The sequence below is a fragment of the Alternaria alternata genome (genome assembly GCF_001642055.1).
Source record: "Alternaria alternata strain SRC1lrK2f unplaced genomic scaffold CC77scaffold_10, whole genome shotgun sequence".
NCBI classification, from domain to species: domain Eukaryota; kingdom Fungi; phylum Ascomycota; class Dothideomycetes; order Pleosporales; family Pleosporaceae; genus Alternaria; species Alternaria alternata.
In genome coordinates, this window is record NW_017306199.1 from 700293 (window position 1) to 716814 (window position 16522).

General features: G+C 50.3%; 9 protein-coding genes across 9 annotated transcripts; 1 reads left to right on the forward strand and 8 right to left on the reverse strand.

The window, feature by feature from the left end:
• Positions 1-519: 519 nt before the first annotated feature.
• Positions 520-1575, reverse strand: CC77DRAFT_1031162 (NAD(P)-binding protein; the record flags this gene model as incomplete). Its single annotated transcript, XM_018526641.1, has 3 exons — positions 520-857; positions 888-1470; positions 1522-1575. 3 exons carry the CDS (start codon positions 1573-1575, stop codon positions 520-522), a joined length of 975 nt encoding a protein of 324 aa, XP_018386188.1.
• A 429-nt stretch (positions 1576-2004) lies between these two features.
• CC77DRAFT_935225 (amidase signature enzyme) lies at positions 2005-3780 on the reverse strand (the record flags this gene model as incomplete). The annotated part of the gene is made up of 3 exons (XM_018534428.1): positions 2005-3373; positions 3421-3542; positions 3607-3780. 3 exons carry the CDS (start codon positions 3778-3780, stop codon positions 2005-2007), a joined length of 1665 nt encoding a protein of 554 aa, XP_018386189.1.
• Positions 3781-4422: 642 nt separating this feature from the next.
• CC77DRAFT_80532 (S-methyl-5'-thioadenosine phosphorylase) lies at positions 4423-5827 on the reverse strand. Its single transcript, XM_018533271.1, has 2 exons — positions 5591-5827; positions 4423-5537 (listed from the first exon to the last, which is right to left on the reverse strand). The coding sequence occupies exons 1-2, from the start codon at positions 5709-5711 to the stop codon at positions 4624-4626; spliced, it is 1035 nt and encodes a 344-aa protein (XP_018386190.1). The 5' UTR covers positions 5712-5827; the 3' UTR covers positions 4423-4623.
• A 180-nt stretch (positions 5828-6007) lies between these two features.
• CC77DRAFT_915946 (hypothetical protein) lies at positions 6008-6625 on the reverse strand (the record flags this gene model as incomplete). The annotated part of the gene is made up of 1 exon (XM_018533676.1): positions 6008-6625. A coding segment is annotated over one exon (618 nt), but the record flags the coding sequence as incomplete, so codon positions are not given.
• A 420-nt stretch (positions 6626-7045) lies between these two features.
• CC77DRAFT_1070379 (hypothetical protein) lies at positions 7046-8378 on the reverse strand (the record flags this gene model as incomplete). Its single annotated transcript, XM_018529110.1, has 2 exons — positions 7046-8272; positions 8320-8378. The coding sequence occupies 2 exons, from the start codon at positions 8376-8378 to the stop codon at positions 7417-7419; spliced, it is 915 nt and encodes a 304-aa protein (XP_018386192.1). The 3' UTR covers positions 7046-7416.
• A 411-nt stretch (positions 8379-8789) lies between these two features.
• On the reverse strand, positions 8790-10277 carry CC77DRAFT_1094788 (hypothetical protein). Its single transcript, XM_018529759.1, has 3 exons — positions 10072-10277; positions 9071-10025; positions 8790-9017 (listed from the first exon to the last, which is right to left on the reverse strand). Exons 1-3 carry the CDS (start codon positions 10128-10130, stop codon positions 8871-8873), a joined length of 1161 nt encoding a protein of 386 aa, XP_018386193.1. The 5' UTR covers positions 10131-10277; the 3' UTR covers positions 8790-8870.
• A 185-nt stretch (positions 10278-10462) lies between these two features.
• On the reverse strand, positions 10463-10875 carry CC77DRAFT_1061347 (hypothetical protein; the record flags this gene model as incomplete). The annotated part of the gene is made up of 2 exons (XM_018528421.1): positions 10463-10699; positions 10753-10875. 2 exons carry the CDS (start codon positions 10873-10875, stop codon positions 10463-10465), a joined length of 360 nt encoding a protein of 119 aa, XP_018386194.1.
• A 537-nt stretch (positions 10876-11412) lies between these two features.
• On the forward strand, positions 11413-12049 carry CC77DRAFT_80188 (hypothetical protein). Its single transcript, XM_018533254.1, has one exon. The coding sequence runs from the start codon at positions 11547-11549 to the stop codon at positions 11910-11912; it is 366 nt and encodes a 121-aa protein (XP_018386195.1). The 5' UTR covers positions 11413-11546; the 3' UTR covers positions 11913-12049.
• Positions 12050-14423: 2374 nt separating this feature from the next.
• Positions 14424-16174, reverse strand: CC77DRAFT_935317 (cytochrome P450; the record flags this gene model as incomplete). The annotated part of the gene is made up of 5 exons (XM_018534435.1): positions 14424-14782; positions 14895-15500; positions 15610-15709; positions 15760-15876; positions 15929-16174. 5 exons carry the CDS (start codon positions 16172-16174, stop codon positions 14424-14426), a joined length of 1428 nt encoding a protein of 475 aa, XP_018386196.1.
• Positions 16175-16522: the final 348 nt, after the last annotated feature.

Here is a 16522-nt window from a genome sequence, read left to right on the forward strand (position 1 = left end):
GAGAACACGTACCTTACGTCTCGTAGAGGCTGACGAAATGCATATCTGCTGGTAATGAGATGGACCAGAGTAATAGCGAGATGGCCAAGGAGCACGCATCAGCTCCTACATCTTCAAGAGTAGTAAGGGAGGCAGATCTAGACTTGCCAGTAGATTACGACTCCAAATCTCCAAGCTGAGGTCGCTACAAATAGCGCATCAACCAGGTCGTAAAGTGCTGCGCGTCCACAAGCACGCCACACCGCGAGTAGCGTCTCAGCGTCTATTACGAGTGTGTCAGGGTACGAAAAGGATGGACGGTTGAGGTAGTTGTATTGATTTGGGACTTCTTACTACGATGTCGCAGCTAAACTGGTGGAATGAGAACGCAGAGAGTTGTGAGTGAGACAAAAAGGTCTGGCTTTAGTGCATGAACCATGATGGCCGATAGTACATCGTCGCCTCGTCACATGCTGAACTTTGGTATTATTTCAATACCACAGAAACTGTGTTGCCTCTTATACACTTATCAGGTTCGAATCAGCCAAACCGGCCCTCGATGTCCCCCATAGGACCCATAGCCATCTCCACCGCCCTCTTGGTAGCTTCATCTAAATCTTCCTTCTCCAATGCCACCTTCTCGTTATCCAATTCGCGTCCTGTCTCGTAATTACCCCACTCACACGCGAATACCTCTGCATAAAGCGCCTTAGCAAACCCCAACATCTTCCCTTCCTTAAACTGCTTCTTACCATCTTCCAGCCTCTTCTCGACAGGTTCAAACCTGATCTTCCAGTCTTCATCCGTGGTACCCAGCACACGATGCAAACTCTCCAAGATATCCCTTTGAGAAACCAGGAACGAAGAAATGGTCAACCCTTGATTCCTCCAAGTCTCCAGTCCAACACCATCTTTCGTCGCGTCTGCTTTGACAGGAAGCGACAACAAACCCGCAACAGCCCTTCCGCAAGCATCCCACGTACTCATGCTAATCTTCTTCTCCCCCTGATCATACATCGTCACGCTCCTCTCCCTGATCCGGAATCCCAACCAAGGCTCCCCCATCGCCAGACTAAACTCATACCAGAAGCCACACACAAGCGCTACGTAGTCAGCACCTGGTGTCTTATCAACATCCTCGATGAACCGCTCGAAATTGTTTAGCTCGTTTCGTCCTTTAAGCTTCCGATCGCCGATACCGTAGCCGAAGTAGTTTGGCATGATCCAGCGTACCCCGGCTTTGGCTGCAGCGGCGACAATGCGCGGATGCAGAGTTGCGGGAGCGCGGGCGCTGATGGTGATGATGAGGAATTCATGGCTGCTGAGCGCTTCTGTCAAGGCATTGTCATCGTCGTAGTCGACTTTGGTGACGGTAAGGTTGTCGTTGGTGGGGAAGGCGGCGTCGCTCGAGAGGCGGGTCAGGACTGTGACTTGATGCTTTGAGGTGCCAAGCAGGTGGGTGAGGATATGGGAGCCGACTTGTCCGGAGCCCTATCAAACTTGTTAGTACGCAATATGATGGAGAGGAGAGGGGTAGCGAACGCCAATGAGGGCGACTTTGCGGATGTAGTCTGTTTGCTGCGTATTGGCTGACATGGTTGCTGGAGTATAATAGTCTGACTAGAATTTGGTGTTTATAAGAAATGCCAAAGTTTCGATGTGCAATTCGCTTGGTGCTTTCCGCTGAGTCCTACTCTTGCATGATACTGTGATACACTGAACAGTCCTCATATTTATACTCTTGTACGCCTATTTTGAATAACTAACTTTCGTCACCTCCCTTGTCGGATCTGGAAAATACGCTAACCTCACGTCGTATACAGAACGCTAGAGACAAGCCACGGTTCGGCTGATTGATGTTTCACAACAGCATGTCTGACTAAGTCCGCTTAACGCCGTGATTGCGACAACGATACAATGCAGTATAACTAGCAAGTTCGGAGATTCGGCAGTGACCATCCACCGGCCTACTCTTTATTCAGACTACAGTCTTACACAAACAGCTCTCCATTGTTCAACGTCCCTCTAGTAGCTACCAATCACGTTCTCAATCTCGATACTCGGCTGGATATACGGCTTAACCTTCGTCCGCACCATGGTCCTTTGCTCAAACGCATATGCGAACCCAATCAAACTCTCCTCACTCCACAGCGCACCGGCAAAAGAGATACCAAATGGAATGTTCGGTGCCGTAGCGTTCAAGTCACCTCGCTGGTTTGTGACAACCGTCGTGTTGGACGGAAGCGCACCAAGCGGGATGGTGACCACGGGTCCACCGATGATGGCGGAGATACCAGAGGCATAGTCCGAGGGAACGACGACAGCATCGAGGTTGTATGTTGCAAGTGCGCCAAGGAGACCACCTTCACCACCGAGGTAGTAATCCTGTTGCAAAGCATTCCAGAACTCGATGTCGGTGTTGGAGAAATTCTGCGATTGGGCAATTGAGCTGTCAAAATCCGCTGTGTCTCTGTCTGGGTAGTCCTCAGCAGGAAAGTGCTGTGTGAAATTGCGAACGTCTTCCAGATCTTGGACGTCGTTGGGGTTGTATGTAAGTTGCGAGAGGTAGTGCGCTAGGTTGGGGACGAAGTCACCATCGAGAACGATACCTTCAGCGTTGGATTCCAGATACTGTTCCCAGGCGGTGTAGTTGGTGTTATCGACAATGATCGCGCCAGCAGAGCGAAGAACGTCGAGAGCGGCTTCAAAAGCAGCATACAGGGGTGCTGAAGAGCTGTCGGGCGTGCCAATAGCGTTGCGCGGCACTCCAATGCGCTTTCCTTCCAAAGCATCCAGGGTGCAGGCCGCAACGTAGTCAGGCTTGGTCACATTTGTGGTATTGCTCGCCCATGGAATAGCTAGCGTATAGTTATCGGCACTGTCAGGTCCAGAGATGGCTTGAAGAATATACGCCGCATCTTTGACAGTGCGAGTCATCGGTCCAACGGTATCTTGATGTTCAGAAATGGGAATGACCAGCGCTCGACTTGTGAGACCGACAGTCGGCTTGATACCAACAACGTTGTTGAGTTGACTGGGAGAGATGATGGAGCCGTCTGTTTCCGAACCAAGAGTACCAAAGGCGAGTCCAAGACTAGCTGCGACACCACTACCACTGCTACTGCCACTGGGATCCTGGCCAGGATAGTACGCGCCGTACGTCTGACCACCTCGAGCAGACCATCCATTTGAAGAGTTCGAGGAACGATAGTTGGCCCACTGGGAGAGGTTGGTCTTGCCAAGAATTATGGCACCAGCTTCCCTGAGTTTGGCAGCGATCGTAGAATCGCGTGGAACTTTAGCGCCCATCAGCGACCAAGACCCGGCAGTGTTGTTCATCTCATCATCAGTTGCGATGTTATCCTTGATAAGAATTGGGAGGCCATGGAGAGGGCTATTTCGATTAGCGGCAGCTCAAGTACTCCACAGAAGACGACGAACCCTCGAAGCTTTCCACAGGCGCGCTCTTCATCTAGTTCCTTCGCGATAGTCCAAGCATCCGGGTTGATCTCCAACACCATGTGAAGCGTCTTGTTGACTTCGATGATGCGTCCAACATAAGCCTACGTTATGTCAGCGACGAATTTCAAGGAATACCCATGCTTGTACAGATCGTGGGCAACTTACTTGAACTAGATCCAAGCTTGTGAAGGCTCCAGCCTCAAGGCCAGCAACCAACTCATCTCCTGTAGCATCCAGCAGCAAAGGAAGATCGGTCGTGGTGTTGTACTGCGCGTAAACAACCGTCGTCAGTGGCGCAAAAGCCACCAAGACCTTAGTCAAGAACCACGCCGAAACCATGGTGGCGATCGCAACGGCTACCGTTCGGTAAGAAAGTGATGCCTTGATACGAGGTCGAACAGAAGTTGCTTTACGACTGTGTACAATGTCATATTTCTTATACTCATGCTTCCCGTGTCGACCCGACAAAGACTGCCGTTGTTCACCCATGTCAGACCAGGGTTATGCTGCGCGCGCGTCTTCCCCGCGGCGCAAATTCGATCCTGGTAGTATATCGATCTGCATGATAAGAGGTACAGCGCTGGCGTACCGAATTTCAGTGTGCGTTAACCGTCGCGTGGTAACGGTCGGTATGCAGGTACTATTCATCTAATCGAGTTGCATACCCTGGTATCTGATCAGCGTAGTACATGGGTGTCATCTGGACAGACATGTCCACATTGTCGAAAACTCCTATTCGAATATTTAGTCGTGTCTCATGTTCTTGGAAATGGACATAAGAGCCTATTGTTGAGGCTGGGAAAGTGCAGCTGCGATTGCGGCAGCTGTAGATGTAGATCTTGGACGAGAAAGGAAGGTGCTAAGAGAGCGAATCGTGAGATCGAAGGCTTGACAAGTGTGCCCGCGGGCGTCCAACGGGCTGCTGGGGACGGATAGTTATCGATATGGCTAACGTACATTTTCCATGATGTAAACACGGAATGTATTTGGAGTTACCTATGCTATCGACCTTCCGCAATAGGCTTCACTGGCTGCATCGTACCTCCAATAATTTGGAGAGCCGTCGGGCGCATGCAGTAGTTCTTCATCTGGATAGCGTAACTTCAGGTTCCCAGTATTTGAGTACATCGTAGTCATAAGTCATGCGCCTTTGCCAATAGCGCGCTTGCTGGCAGCTTTCGTTCAGTCGAAGTAGCCAGGGAAGAGCCATTGCAGCTTCTTCTCCGCTTCTTGCCCGCGTCCTTCCTTCTTTGTCATGGCACCTGCGAACCTCATCTGGCCATCGAGGTGCTTAGCGAGGACCTGCTCCTCATGCTCCTCCTTGCTGAGCTCGTTGAGCACCGCGCCGACGAATCGCCTGGCGTTCTCAGCATTTGCCTTCATGTGTGCCATGACCATCTCAACGTTGACATCCTCAGAGCCGTCACCCCTCCAGCAGTCGTAGTCCGTGGCCATGCAAATCATCTGGTACCCAATTTCAGCCTCTCGCGCAAGCTTGGCCTCGGGCAGAGCAGACATGTTGATGACGCTGCCACCCCACGCACGGTAGAGGTTTGACTCTGCGCGTGTGCTGAACTGCGGTCCCTCCATGCAGATGAGCGTTCCCTTATCGTGTAGAGTGACGCCGTCTCCCTCTAGCGCGTGTCCGCACTGGCTGACGATCTTGGACAGCTTCTTGTCGAAGGGGTCGCCAAAGCCAACGTGGCCGACCATGCCGCCCTCGAAGAAGGTAAATGGCCGGATGCCCTTTGTACGGTCGATGATCTGGTCGGGGATAACGAAGTCGCGCGGTCGTACTTCTTCTTGTAGCGATCCGACGGCGGAGAAGGCAATGATGGTGCGCACGCCGAGGTGTCGCAGCGCGGCGATGTTGGCTTGGTTCTTCACCTCGTGTGGTGCGAGCTCATGGTGGAGACCGTGTCGCGAGATGAACGCGACTGGGATAGGCTTGCCGGAGGAGGGCGAAGGGTGTTGGAGGATGGAAACAGGCGACGAAGGCTTTCCCCATGGCGTATCGACATCGAGAGTCGCGGCGAGGGTGAAGCCTGGCAGGGAAGAAATGCCAGTGCCGCCTATGACAGCGATGTGGACGGGCGCTATACACAGGGTAAGCAATGGGCGGAGCAAGTGCAGGATGAGGGTTGCGCACCATCATAAGTGTTCGGAACGCCGGCCATCTTGCGATATGGAATCGAGACGCGTCTGAATGAAGTAAGAGGGGTGAATTGAGGTTTAAAGACACTGGGAAGGAGTCTGACGCGTGGAAGCATTCACCGAGGGGCATTGGGCAGCCTCGCGTTAACAATTTTGCTACGGCGGGGTGCTACTTCCTTCCCCCTGGACCCTGATGGCGTCATCTCTCGGCCAATGAGAGCTGACCGTGATAACACGCTAGCGGCTATCGAGTGGCTTTTACTCCGTGTTTCCTAATCATCACTTTCAAGTCATTAAGCTCTCTGTCATCGAGCAGAATGAGTTCGTCGCTTCCTGTTGTATGATACCTTCACCCGTGAATCGCCATCCACTCATCCTTCATTGCTTCCGCCAGATCCCAGACCTTCCCCTCGTCAACCACCAACTTGACCTTGTACATCTTCATCTTCTCCACCTGCGCTTCGTCGAACAGCATTTTCATCGCTCCTTTACAATGCTCATCCCTCTCTTCCTTAGTTTTCGCCTCGGTCACGAATCGAATCACGATTCTAGCTCCAGGTCTGAGTTCAAAGATACCATCAAGAGCCTCCCGCATTCGCTCTGGTGATTTCGGTATGCCGAACATGTAAGCGCGGAAGGAGCCTCGATCATGCGACACAGCATTCAGCCCAATCTCAACGCTAGAAACCAGTGCTTTAGGAGCTACCCCAAGTTTCATCTCATCTGTGTTGAGGAAACGCTTCATTACCCCCGGATCATCACCAAACAAGAACGTACTAGTACGGTAATAGTTTTCCAAGAGCTCGCAGTAGAAGCGCTGGGATACGTATTCAGGATTCCAGTAGTGCGCGGGAAAATGCTGCGCTTTCCACCTCTCGAAATCATACGAGTATAATCTCGTAAGTGGGTCCAAGGTTGTCCGAAAATGCTCGCGCTCGATGAGCTCGCGACCGCGTGTACTGAGGTGAAAATAGATCATGTCGCGGATCTCACGCGGTAATTTAGTCAAGACGGCGTTGGCAAGCTGCTGGCATTCCGTCTTTGCAAGCTCTTCGACAGCATCTTGTGTCATTGGTGTGGTGCTGGCAAGATCCTTTTCCAGAAGTGCAAGTTCTCGCTGTAGTGCTGCGAGACGGGCTTTACGGATGCTTTCTTCGGAAAGTGCTCTACAGGTCGTGTCAGTATGATGGTACATCATGGAGATGTCTTTGCCCGATGCATTTGCGCCTACCTTAAAGCGCGCCTCCGAAGTTGCCTGCATGTGCAGTCACTGCCATTCATTTGCGCAGCCGCCAATATCTCATCCATTGCTATAGCCATATCTTTTTTCCTACACGTGAAGACAAGGGAAGATCATGGTAAATCTACATTTGCGCCGAAGTATCAGTACTATTGTTTATCAGGGTGCTGCTGATCGCTTATTTAGGTACTCATGCCCTGCATAACATTATGTCGTACCCTTGGCCAGGCCCCCCATGTCTCACCCACGGAAATACACTCAGCTTACGCCAACCAAATCCTTTGTGGACATTTTACTAATCGTGCGGAAGGTAATTCACCAATTTGGGCTAACACGATTAGACAACAAGATGTGGGCTTGACGCCACTCCGCATTATCGGATAGTTGCTAACCCCGCTATGTTTAGAGCGACACCAAATCGACAAATTACAAGCCTTCCTCGCTGGAAAAGATTCCGAGCATATAACACACATCAGCAACGCGAGATACAGGTCAACTATGCTCATTCGTTGGACCTGTTCAGCCGCAGCGCAGCCCCTTACCATTTATCGCAGTCAGCGTGTGGCCTAGTGAGCAAGAGCTCAATGACTCCTCGCGTTCTTCCATGGGTCCTCCATACCTTCCAGAATTACCTTATCATTGTCGATTTCCAGTTCACAAACGCCATCCAGACTCAGCTTAGTTTTTGTACCAATGGCGGCGAGCCTTCGCAGTGTTGGCAAGATGATCGAAACCACGGCTTTACATTCCAATTCCTTAACCTCTTGTGCGATCGGTTGCCAGACGTTGTCTTGCTGGATACAGACGGTGAGCTTCGTGCCAGGCTTGAAGCTGAACAATCCTTCTAGTCTAGTGAGAAAGACTTTGGGCCATAATGGCGTGTCATAAACGAACCAGGGATCGTGTTTGCACCGAAGGTCTAACCAATCAAATTTGATAAGGAAAGAAATGTCGAGGGGGTAATCAGCAGGTATGATGCCGAGTCCTCCATCCCATGACCCAAGCGCCGTTATGAGGCTCAAGTCGTCCCCAAGATCGAACGTAGTCGTTTGGAAAAGTCTTTCAAGTATTTCTCGGTAAAAATCTTGGGGTCTATATTCGGTCTCGTGGAGATGCAACGGGATCATAGTGGAGAATCCCACAGAGCCATTACTCTCGACGCAAACTTGGCGAACCTGGCCATCAAAGTCCATGGCAGTCAACCTCTTGGGTACTGTGTTAGAATGGGGTAGAAGGTGCCCATAGATGGTATCGCGCAGTTCGCGGGGAAGTACTTCGAGCATGCGGTCACATAGCTCACGACACGAGGCTTGTGCGTATTTGTTCAGAACCGCATTGGTTTTTTCCTTTTGGCCGTTGCATACTTTACTCCGTCGTTCGAGTCGCTTGACCTCTGTCTGGTAGAGGTCTTCGAGTTTAAGCCCGGTACGGAGCTGTCTAGCGTTTGTCAAACTTCTGTCTTCCAATTGACCAACATGACTTACTTGCAACATTCTCCGCAGAGATTGTTCATCCGCTCCTCTGATTCCGTTTGACTCGCCATATTTCGAAGGGAAGACACGTGGTAATTTACTTGGTATCTCGGACCGCAGCTGTGGCAGAGGTGGAGTGGAAGGGTGTATCGTGAGAGGGAAGTTCAATGGCAGAGAAAGGCGTTCATTTGTAGGCGAGTGGAGGAAGTAGAGAGATTACCGGTATGTCTGCCTATAGGCTGAATGAAAGGTCACCTTCGAGTGTTACATCATTGGGCGCTGGTTCACGTGAATGTAAATTCTGTATCGCGGTAGGATTAAGGATCATCCAATGAGGTATCAGAAACGAAATGGCAACGCACTATAAGGAACTGTCTTCCTATAAAAGATGAGTTTTTAAGCCATGCAAGAGTAATTTTCAGAACTTTTAGACTAGAAAGGAAATGTAGAGAGGTCACTCTAACTGTGACCTGAACAGCATCAGTCGCTCACGTCCCTTCTTGTACGTGTGGAAACAAAACCCAATCTGAACAAAGCAAAGACTTCTCGAAAACAGGAATATATCACGCAGTCTGTTCTCCCCAGACGGGCGCCACGCCCCATTGAATACTGTTCCCTCCATCGATAAAGCCGTCCAAAGGTATGTCATCTCCGTCAGATTCGGCCTCCAGCCCAGCTTGCACTGCACGTTCGTGCTCGGTCTCGACATACTACAGGTGTCAGTCTGTTAAACAACGATACATAGTAAGGCCCTTGTACATACCTCCCAGAATCCTGCTGTGATGGCCTCGATAGATGTCGGGTTCCACTTTGAAGCGAAGGGCATGTGCCCGTCTTCGTCGGGCCCGCTATCAGTCTCCGTACCGAGAATTAGACGAGCGCGACAGTTGGTGTCTTTGAGTCGCTGAAGTACCGGAAAGATAACAGGTACTACACGGTGACACATCCATTCCTGGTCTTCAAGACGGGTAGTCTGAATGTGGTGCTGGGATCGCATCAGCCTGATGGTAATGCCAGTGCCTGGTCTAAAACCAAATAGGTACTCCAGCTCCACGAAAATATCTTCTTGGGGTTTCCTATCGTCCCAGCAACACCATTCGCGCTTTGAGCGTAGCTGGTCTTGATGTTCGTCGACAAAAGCATCGTCCTTGGCGGAACTAATGGGCCGGAACTTGTATTCGCGACAATCTACAACGATCTCCACGTTTGAGACGAAGTGCACCGGTAGGAAGCCGTAATTGAACTGGTCCGTCGCGCGAAATCTGACGAGCTGGGAGAATACCACTTTGAAACGGAAGTGAGATTCTCGATAGTAATGCTCACCAATCTCGCGGGCCATCTTGGCACCTACGAAATCATTCTTCCACCAGTGGTCGCTGTGCATTCCTGACGAACAGAGGCAATTCTGAGTTTCCGAATTCGATGAGCGGTAACCACACCTGTGCCGTGTGCGATGATTCTCAGAACATATGTCGACTTCTCCACAGCCGATGATGTATCTATAGATGATGTCTCGAACTTCTCTAGGAAAAGCCTTGTAAACTTTGTTGCAAAGCTCGAGGCAATCATGTCTGGCAAAAGCAAGGAGCAAATCGGCCGTTTCCCACGCGTCGGCACTGATCCTGTCGTTGAGAGATTCCTCATGGTCTTGCAACTGTTTAATCTCGCTACGCAGACTTTGCAGCTCGAATTGTGTTTTTAGTTCTTCCTTCAGCGCCCTGAGATGATGTTAGCTACTGCTAAGAATTACTACCTGAAACTTACTTGAAGCAGTTGGCACGTAGGCTCTTGTTCGCGCCCAGCAGAGTTGGTGTGGTTGCCATAGCGTAAGGCGATGTATATTTTTGGGAATGGAGGAGGTGGGTGGAAGGAGGATTGGTCAAGGAATCGAGTATAAGTGATAGAGCGAGCTCGCCAAGCCGCCTGACACGCACGCGGTGAGAGCACGGGCGCCAGCAGGTAAGTTCACCATTAAGTGGAAGAGAACGGGAGACGGGTTCAAGGTTAGTATTGGCAGGTAAGGGTAGTCCATACATGTCTCATGTGCATGGACCTAAGCCACCTACGGAGCCTCAAATCATGGAGAAGGCCTATGGAGCGGTCGATCCAGCCCGATTGCGTATGGGCGCTTTCCACCCTCACCGTACTTGTCTAGCTAACAATAGTGCATTGGAGGTATGCTGAGATCCTCGTTCGCACACAACGCGAGCTCAACTCCTAGTTCAAACTTTTCATCCTCGGTAAGCTCTGATTGTTCCCAGTAGTCGTCATCGCTGTAATCTTCGGTTCCATCTTCCGAGCTGGTTGAGCCATCACTTGATGGGTAGTCGCTGTCTCTATCGTAAAACTCAATCAGTGTATTGTCATAATACTGGTCGAGCTCATAACAAAGCTAAGCAACAAAGTCAGCGGCGTGGATTGTGATACTGCGGTGTCATGACATACCTTATGAAATAAACATTCCTGTTGAGAGTGTGAGAACTCTGCCAATCCAGGTAGGATCATTTGCACTTCAAAACCACTGCACAGGTCGTCGCCAAGCTTGCCATGGCCAATGATGTTCTCCATGTTGTACTTCTAGTGTAACGTTCACACCTCAAATTCCAACTCAACTTTCCAACCTGTCAAGCTTGAGAGCAGTTGTGAGAGTTTTTTTTTTGAATGTCTCGCCTCGTGCAATCGGGTCCGGTTCGCCGAGATTACTGAATCTGGAAGGGTCATATGCCTTCGGAGGTGTGCTAATCTTGAAGGAAGTGTCAAGATTTAGTCGAAGGCGTGCTGGTTGTTCCAGCAGAGCAAGATCTCTCAGAGTTTGGCCAAGAGTCTTATTGAACCTTGCTTCATCCATCAGGACATCCCGAGGGACAGCGATCTCTAACTGACAAACTAGATCAAAGACCGGAAGACTAAGTTTCAAGGATCTAAAAGTTTGCCGCATCTCTTTTGAAGAACGCGCGGATGAGGTGCACATCTGTCGCGAAGTCGAACGTGCAGGTCTTGTACCAGCACTCTACCAGTTTCCGTCGCGTCTGGCGGGTAATATGATTCTTACGTCGAAGAATGCCCCAGAAATCTTGTATAGAACTAGTCAAAACCACTTCCGGTCCGGCGGGATTGTTTGACTCTAGTACAGAAACAGTGTGATTATTGTTATGCCACTCGGTGGGGCCTATCGCATGTTCGTAGATTATGTCGCAAAGTTCGCGTGACAGATACTGCTGCATGCCTTCGCATAGAGGATGGCATCGACTTCGTTCTATTATGACCGATTCTTGTATAAGTTCTTCAGCCTCCGGATTGATCCGCTGCCGTTGCTTAAATTGGTGTTAAGCTTTGTTTCTAGCAACCTCCTATTGGCTTTAATTTCCGCAAGTTCTTTACGTATGCGATATTTATGCTTTATTAACACTTGTGTTCGCATCTGCTTCTTTCTTTGGTACTTATCTAGGCGCTGCTGCAAGCTGTGTTCTCGTCAGACATGTCCCATGTCTGGAAGCTGTTCAACCTACGCGCGGGCAGCCGTTGCGTTCGATGCAGTTCTCAATATGGACCCCATGTTTGGTTGCTACGCGACGCCGTGTTCCACAATCACGAGAGGAAATTGAAAGGCCAGAAGCTCTGCGCAAACAACACGATCAAAATTTGGTTGCACAGCGCGAGGAATCGTGTTGGCCAGGATATCGCGCTAGCGAATCCCTGCACTACGCCTAGCTCGCCCCCACAAAACTCTCGAAAGGCGAAGAATGGCTTGTGGCTTCCATAGCCACACTGACAAGCTAGCAGCTGATTGGCCATCTCACGTACGCAGCTAAGCGTCACATCAAGATACCGTATCTCTGTGTACTTATTGTACAATTGTATGCTGCCTTTCTCCCCTATCTCATCCTGAAGGATCGGAATTAGAGTCGTGGCGTGGCGTAGTTCTGCCGCGTCTCATCCGCAGAGTTCTTCCAGACAGATCATAGATGGTAACAGCACGCCGCTGGATCAGTGACGTGTTGATTGCTGAAGCGTCGATAGTAAGAGTAATCCTATCTTCATGGACAACAAGATCAAGTGTGGGTGATTGAGACATTGGGAGAGAAGGTGAATGAGGTGCTCATCGGTAGTCTTGGGAAGGGTGCGCAGTTCAGTTGAGGTCAGTTTGGGTTGACGTAGACGCAACAGTAGTGGTACTCAGCACGTGTCAAAGCGATGTGTCATAGCGACGTGTCAAAGCGACGAGCCGTTTCTACTGCGTATGTTAGGCTGGGCGGACACGAATTGCGAGGTTCCAGTGCGATGTTCCATTGCGCGTTTTCTTCACGACCTCGGCACGCCGCAATGATGACCCGTGGACCCTTGGACCCTGGGAACGCCCCGCAGACGCCTAGCTTCTCGGCATGCCGCCTCAAGCGCACCTACCGTAGCTGGAAGGTGATTTTACGAGAAAGAAGGTGTCTCCGTAGGGGCTGGACCCTGAGGATTGTGGCGCAACGGTCATTGGTCTTCCGTCTTAGCGTACGGGACGCCCCACAGGTACCCGCCAGACCGCTCACAACTCACCAACGCAGTTTGAAGGTGGTCATGGCAGGGCAAACGAGCACTTTCGGCGTAATTCCTAATTGGAGCTCTATTTACCACCGGTGTAATCGACGCACTTTAACATGGGTAGTCTAGACCGTGACATCTCCAGCTCGCAGTGCGCTAGAACAACGCAGGCATCTGCCAGCTGAGTGCGTCAATAGAGTCTCTTGGATTTCACCAAACACTGTAGCCGCTCGATACCCTAACAGCAGCGCAGGTCGATCTGCATCACACTATCTTGCTATGATCAAGCATGAAACGCGTCCTCGAGACCTCAGTGATTCCACTACCATGAGCAAAGCTCCAGTCGGGCTCACCAGCAGAGTTTGGTAGAGTTAAAATTCAGCCTGAATGGTATTAAGAGTGTTCATGTCTTTCAGGCGCCCTACCTATAGTGGATCCTGTGGACCCAAAGCCATGATACTTGGCAGATCATCGTTACATGGGACGACAGGGCAGCCGTCAAACTTACGACCAACAAGGTGTAGAGCAACACTGCTAGCCAGACTAACAGATGCTGGAATACGAAGTCAGGTTGAGGAGAAAAGTATATAACTCTTGAGCAGCCCTCTCCATTCTTCCTCACCACCACACTCACATCAATCAATCCTTTGGTCAGATTCACCTTGTCCACAAGAAACCGCAAAGATGAGATTCACCGACATCCTCTTCTGTGCCATTCAGGCTGCTGGAGTTCTCTCAGCTCCCCACGCCGGCAACGAAGGCGAAGCTCCCGACTTCGCCAATTCTTCCGTCCCACCCCCAAACACACCTTGGTTGTCCTTCACCGACAAAGCTGTACGTTGATTCGAATTGCACTTCCCCCCTTCCCAGCTCAATATCCTGGACATACATCCCAGTTCATGCCATACATCTCCAGGTGTATCTCAACATGCTTTCAGTGGGAGATCATCGCAGTCATCTGCTTCTGAGACACACCTGAATATACAGATACTGACTCTTCCACCTTTTAGAGTCCCCTCGACAGACGCGCTTGTTGGTCAGGCTCACCATACGGATGCGATCTTGGTAAAAAGCGCTGCTGGAAGGTCTGTGGTGATGGTGGACAGTGGTGCTGGACTGCAGGCGGTGATGGAAGTGGAGCCTGGAACGGATGCACAGACTGGGGTCAATGCAACCAGCAGCAGTCGTGTGGAAAGAACTGCAACAACGCCGCTGAGTGCGGATGCAGTTGCTAGAATAACCAAGCAAGGGCAATCATGGGTTCGACGCGTAACTAGTGCTTAGCTCAATCATAATAAACCACGAACGCATCCTTAGCAACGCCATCAGTTTTCTCCAAGCAGTAAATCGATCACTTCTCATAGACTGCCACACCCTTCACCATGAGATGCAACGACTTAGGATGGAGCCTACATCCACCATACACTAGAGAAGTCGTAAACCATCGGCTACCACTCTGAATGTGGCAGAGAAATCGGCAGTGAGTTGAACAGCAAGGAATCTTCAAAGTTCTAGGTGACTCAGATTACCACAATGGTGCTTACATTGTTGGCGCGGTGAGATCTTGACCCGTCACAAATCCCGTTTTAAGGTAAACCCAGGTTGATTTCCTCTTTCCTACTCTTTAGCATGACTTTTTGCCTCGGGTCCATGTAGCGGTCTGTCCCAGATAACCCGTTTGGTAATCTTCCTTGATCCGTAAACTCCCAATCATACTTGAGAAGCATGTGTATGACGATGACTTTGATCTCGTTACTAGCAAAGAACCGTCCCGGGCATGATTGTTTCCCGTAGCCAAATCCGAGGTGCTCGGGCGAACCAGTGACGAAGTTCCACTTGCTTCGATCAGTATCGCGTAACTTGAGGAAACGGTCCGGTTGGAATTTGTTGACATCGGACCACAGGGTTGGATCTCGAAGGCGGTGCTCCACAGCCAGTCTGTAACCTTTAGGAATGATTGTACCGTCAGAAAGAGTGACATCGGTCAAAGCGATCCGTTGCATCGAGACTATGAGCGTGAGAGAAGAATCATCAATGAAGTTGGACATGTCACTTACGATCCGTGATAGGATTCAACCGCTGTGATTCCTTCATCGCGCTGTCAAGCAACGTCATTGAAGCCAACGATGTCTTTTTCCAACCAGAAGTCGAGAACGTCGAAATAATCTCCTTCCTGAGCTGTGAAATTGCCTCTTTGTTCTCAATCAGATCAGCCATGAACATTGCGATTGTCTCCGTAGTCGTGTGTACTGCCGCCACCACGAGCAAGAGTTGAAACTCTGCGAAATCAATCTTCACACCCTTCGCCTTTGCCTTGTCGTCCAGCCAACTTAACATATCAGCAGTCTTCTCGGTGATTTGCCCGTTGGCCTTTCTCTGTAGACGATCCTGCACGAGTGGAGTGATAATTTTCCGCGCTTTGTCAACCTGCTCTCTACATACGCCTAGTTCGGGAAACCACCACCGCGCTAGGGGTCGTAATAGTGGATGCAAGCCACGAAGCTTCCGCGTCACCATGCTTGCTTGGGTAACGTACGACAAGGCAATGTTCAACCATTCTTCGTTGTTGGAGAGTTCAGGACCGAGGAAGACGCGGCTGGAGATGCGGGCAACAAGGCGGTGAATAAGAGGCTTCAGATCCACAGTCTTCCAATCGGAGATGTCTCCTAGCATCTCCAGGAGGGCGGCTTCAACTTCGGTATTCATGACTTCAGTGACGGAATCTATTGATGTGAGCAGTCAAGTAAGCAGTCTGGAACTTGTATCTCATACCCAGAGAGCGAGTAAGGTCGAGCCGGGCAACCTCTTGCATGACTCCATGATAGTCAATCGCCAGAATCGGGTTCAATCCTGGTTCGCGAGCCAAAGCATTCTACACAAGACGAAGTCAGTGATGTTCATAAGCTGAGTAGCGTAACGTACTTTCACAATAGATCGACTAAAGCTGAGTTCTTTCATGTTGCGAATCTCACCTGCAAACGAATTTGGCAAGAAGATTGTCGGCCCAATGGGGGAAGTGACTATGATAGCGCCCTTGATCTCGAGGACATGTTAGTACAGGACGTTTGCCCGCATCTGAATTTTTCGATACCTTTTTGAGTCCTCCGTACAACAGCTCCTGAGCATCTGTCATCCATTGTTCCCTCGCCTTTGAGTGATTCGACAGTGCATCTTCAGTAAGCGCATACCAAGTCGCGTTTGTACTAAGCCCTCTACCAAAGAAGTATAAGTAGAAAAAACACAAAAAGCAACTGAACACCGCGGTTGCAATCGAAGGGAGAGAAAATGGGTAAGCAAGATATGAGACAGGTTCAGAGACAGTCGCACTGAACTCCATGATCTGCAGCAATTAGGACACACTTCAAGGTCTCAAAAGATGAACTATCATCGCGAATGCATTGGAGACTCCGTTCGGTCTTTATCGGTTTAGTGCACTCGGCCGGTTTTGTGACTTGATAACGTTGGACATGAGCGTGAACGCAAACTCAAAGCCGGCTCATTGTGTGAACGACTTTAAATTCACCGTTCTTTTTCATCGATGGAAGAGTCGGACCGACCATCGAGAAATACACCGACATGCGTCGTCCGTGTGTTGGAGCGGGGATAAGTGGATCTTCGGTCAGAACTTTGTTGTTCCTGCTCGGCTAAACAATCGTCCTAGAATCACTGACTCTTTTGGCTCGTT

Bases quoted from the DNA above. Each gene is read 5' to 3' on its own strand.
- CC77DRAFT_80532 (XM_018533271.1), bottom strand. From the start codon at position 5,711: ATGCTTCCACGCGTCAGACTCCTTCCCAGTGTCTTTAAACCTCAATTC. The intron at 5,538-5,590 runs GTGCGCAACCCT...CCCTGTGTATAG, and splicing joins CGTTCCGAACACTTATGATG to CGCCCGTCCACATCGCTGTC.
- CC77DRAFT_1094788 (XM_018529759.1), bottom strand. From the start codon at position 10,130: ATGGCAACCACACCAACTCTGCTGGGCGCGAACAAGAGCCTACGTGCC. The intron at 10,026-10,071 runs GTAAGTTTCAGG...ACATCATCTCAG, and splicing joins CTACGTGCCAACTGCTTCAA to GGCGCTGAAGGAAGAACTAA. The intron at 9,018-9,070 runs GTATGTACAAGG...TGACACCTGTAG, and splicing joins TCACAGCAGGATTCTGGGAG to TATGTCGAGACCGAGCACGA.
- CC77DRAFT_80188 (XM_018533254.1), top strand. From the start codon at position 11,547: ATGGCATCGACTTCGTTCTATTATGACCGATTCTTGTATAAGTTCTTC.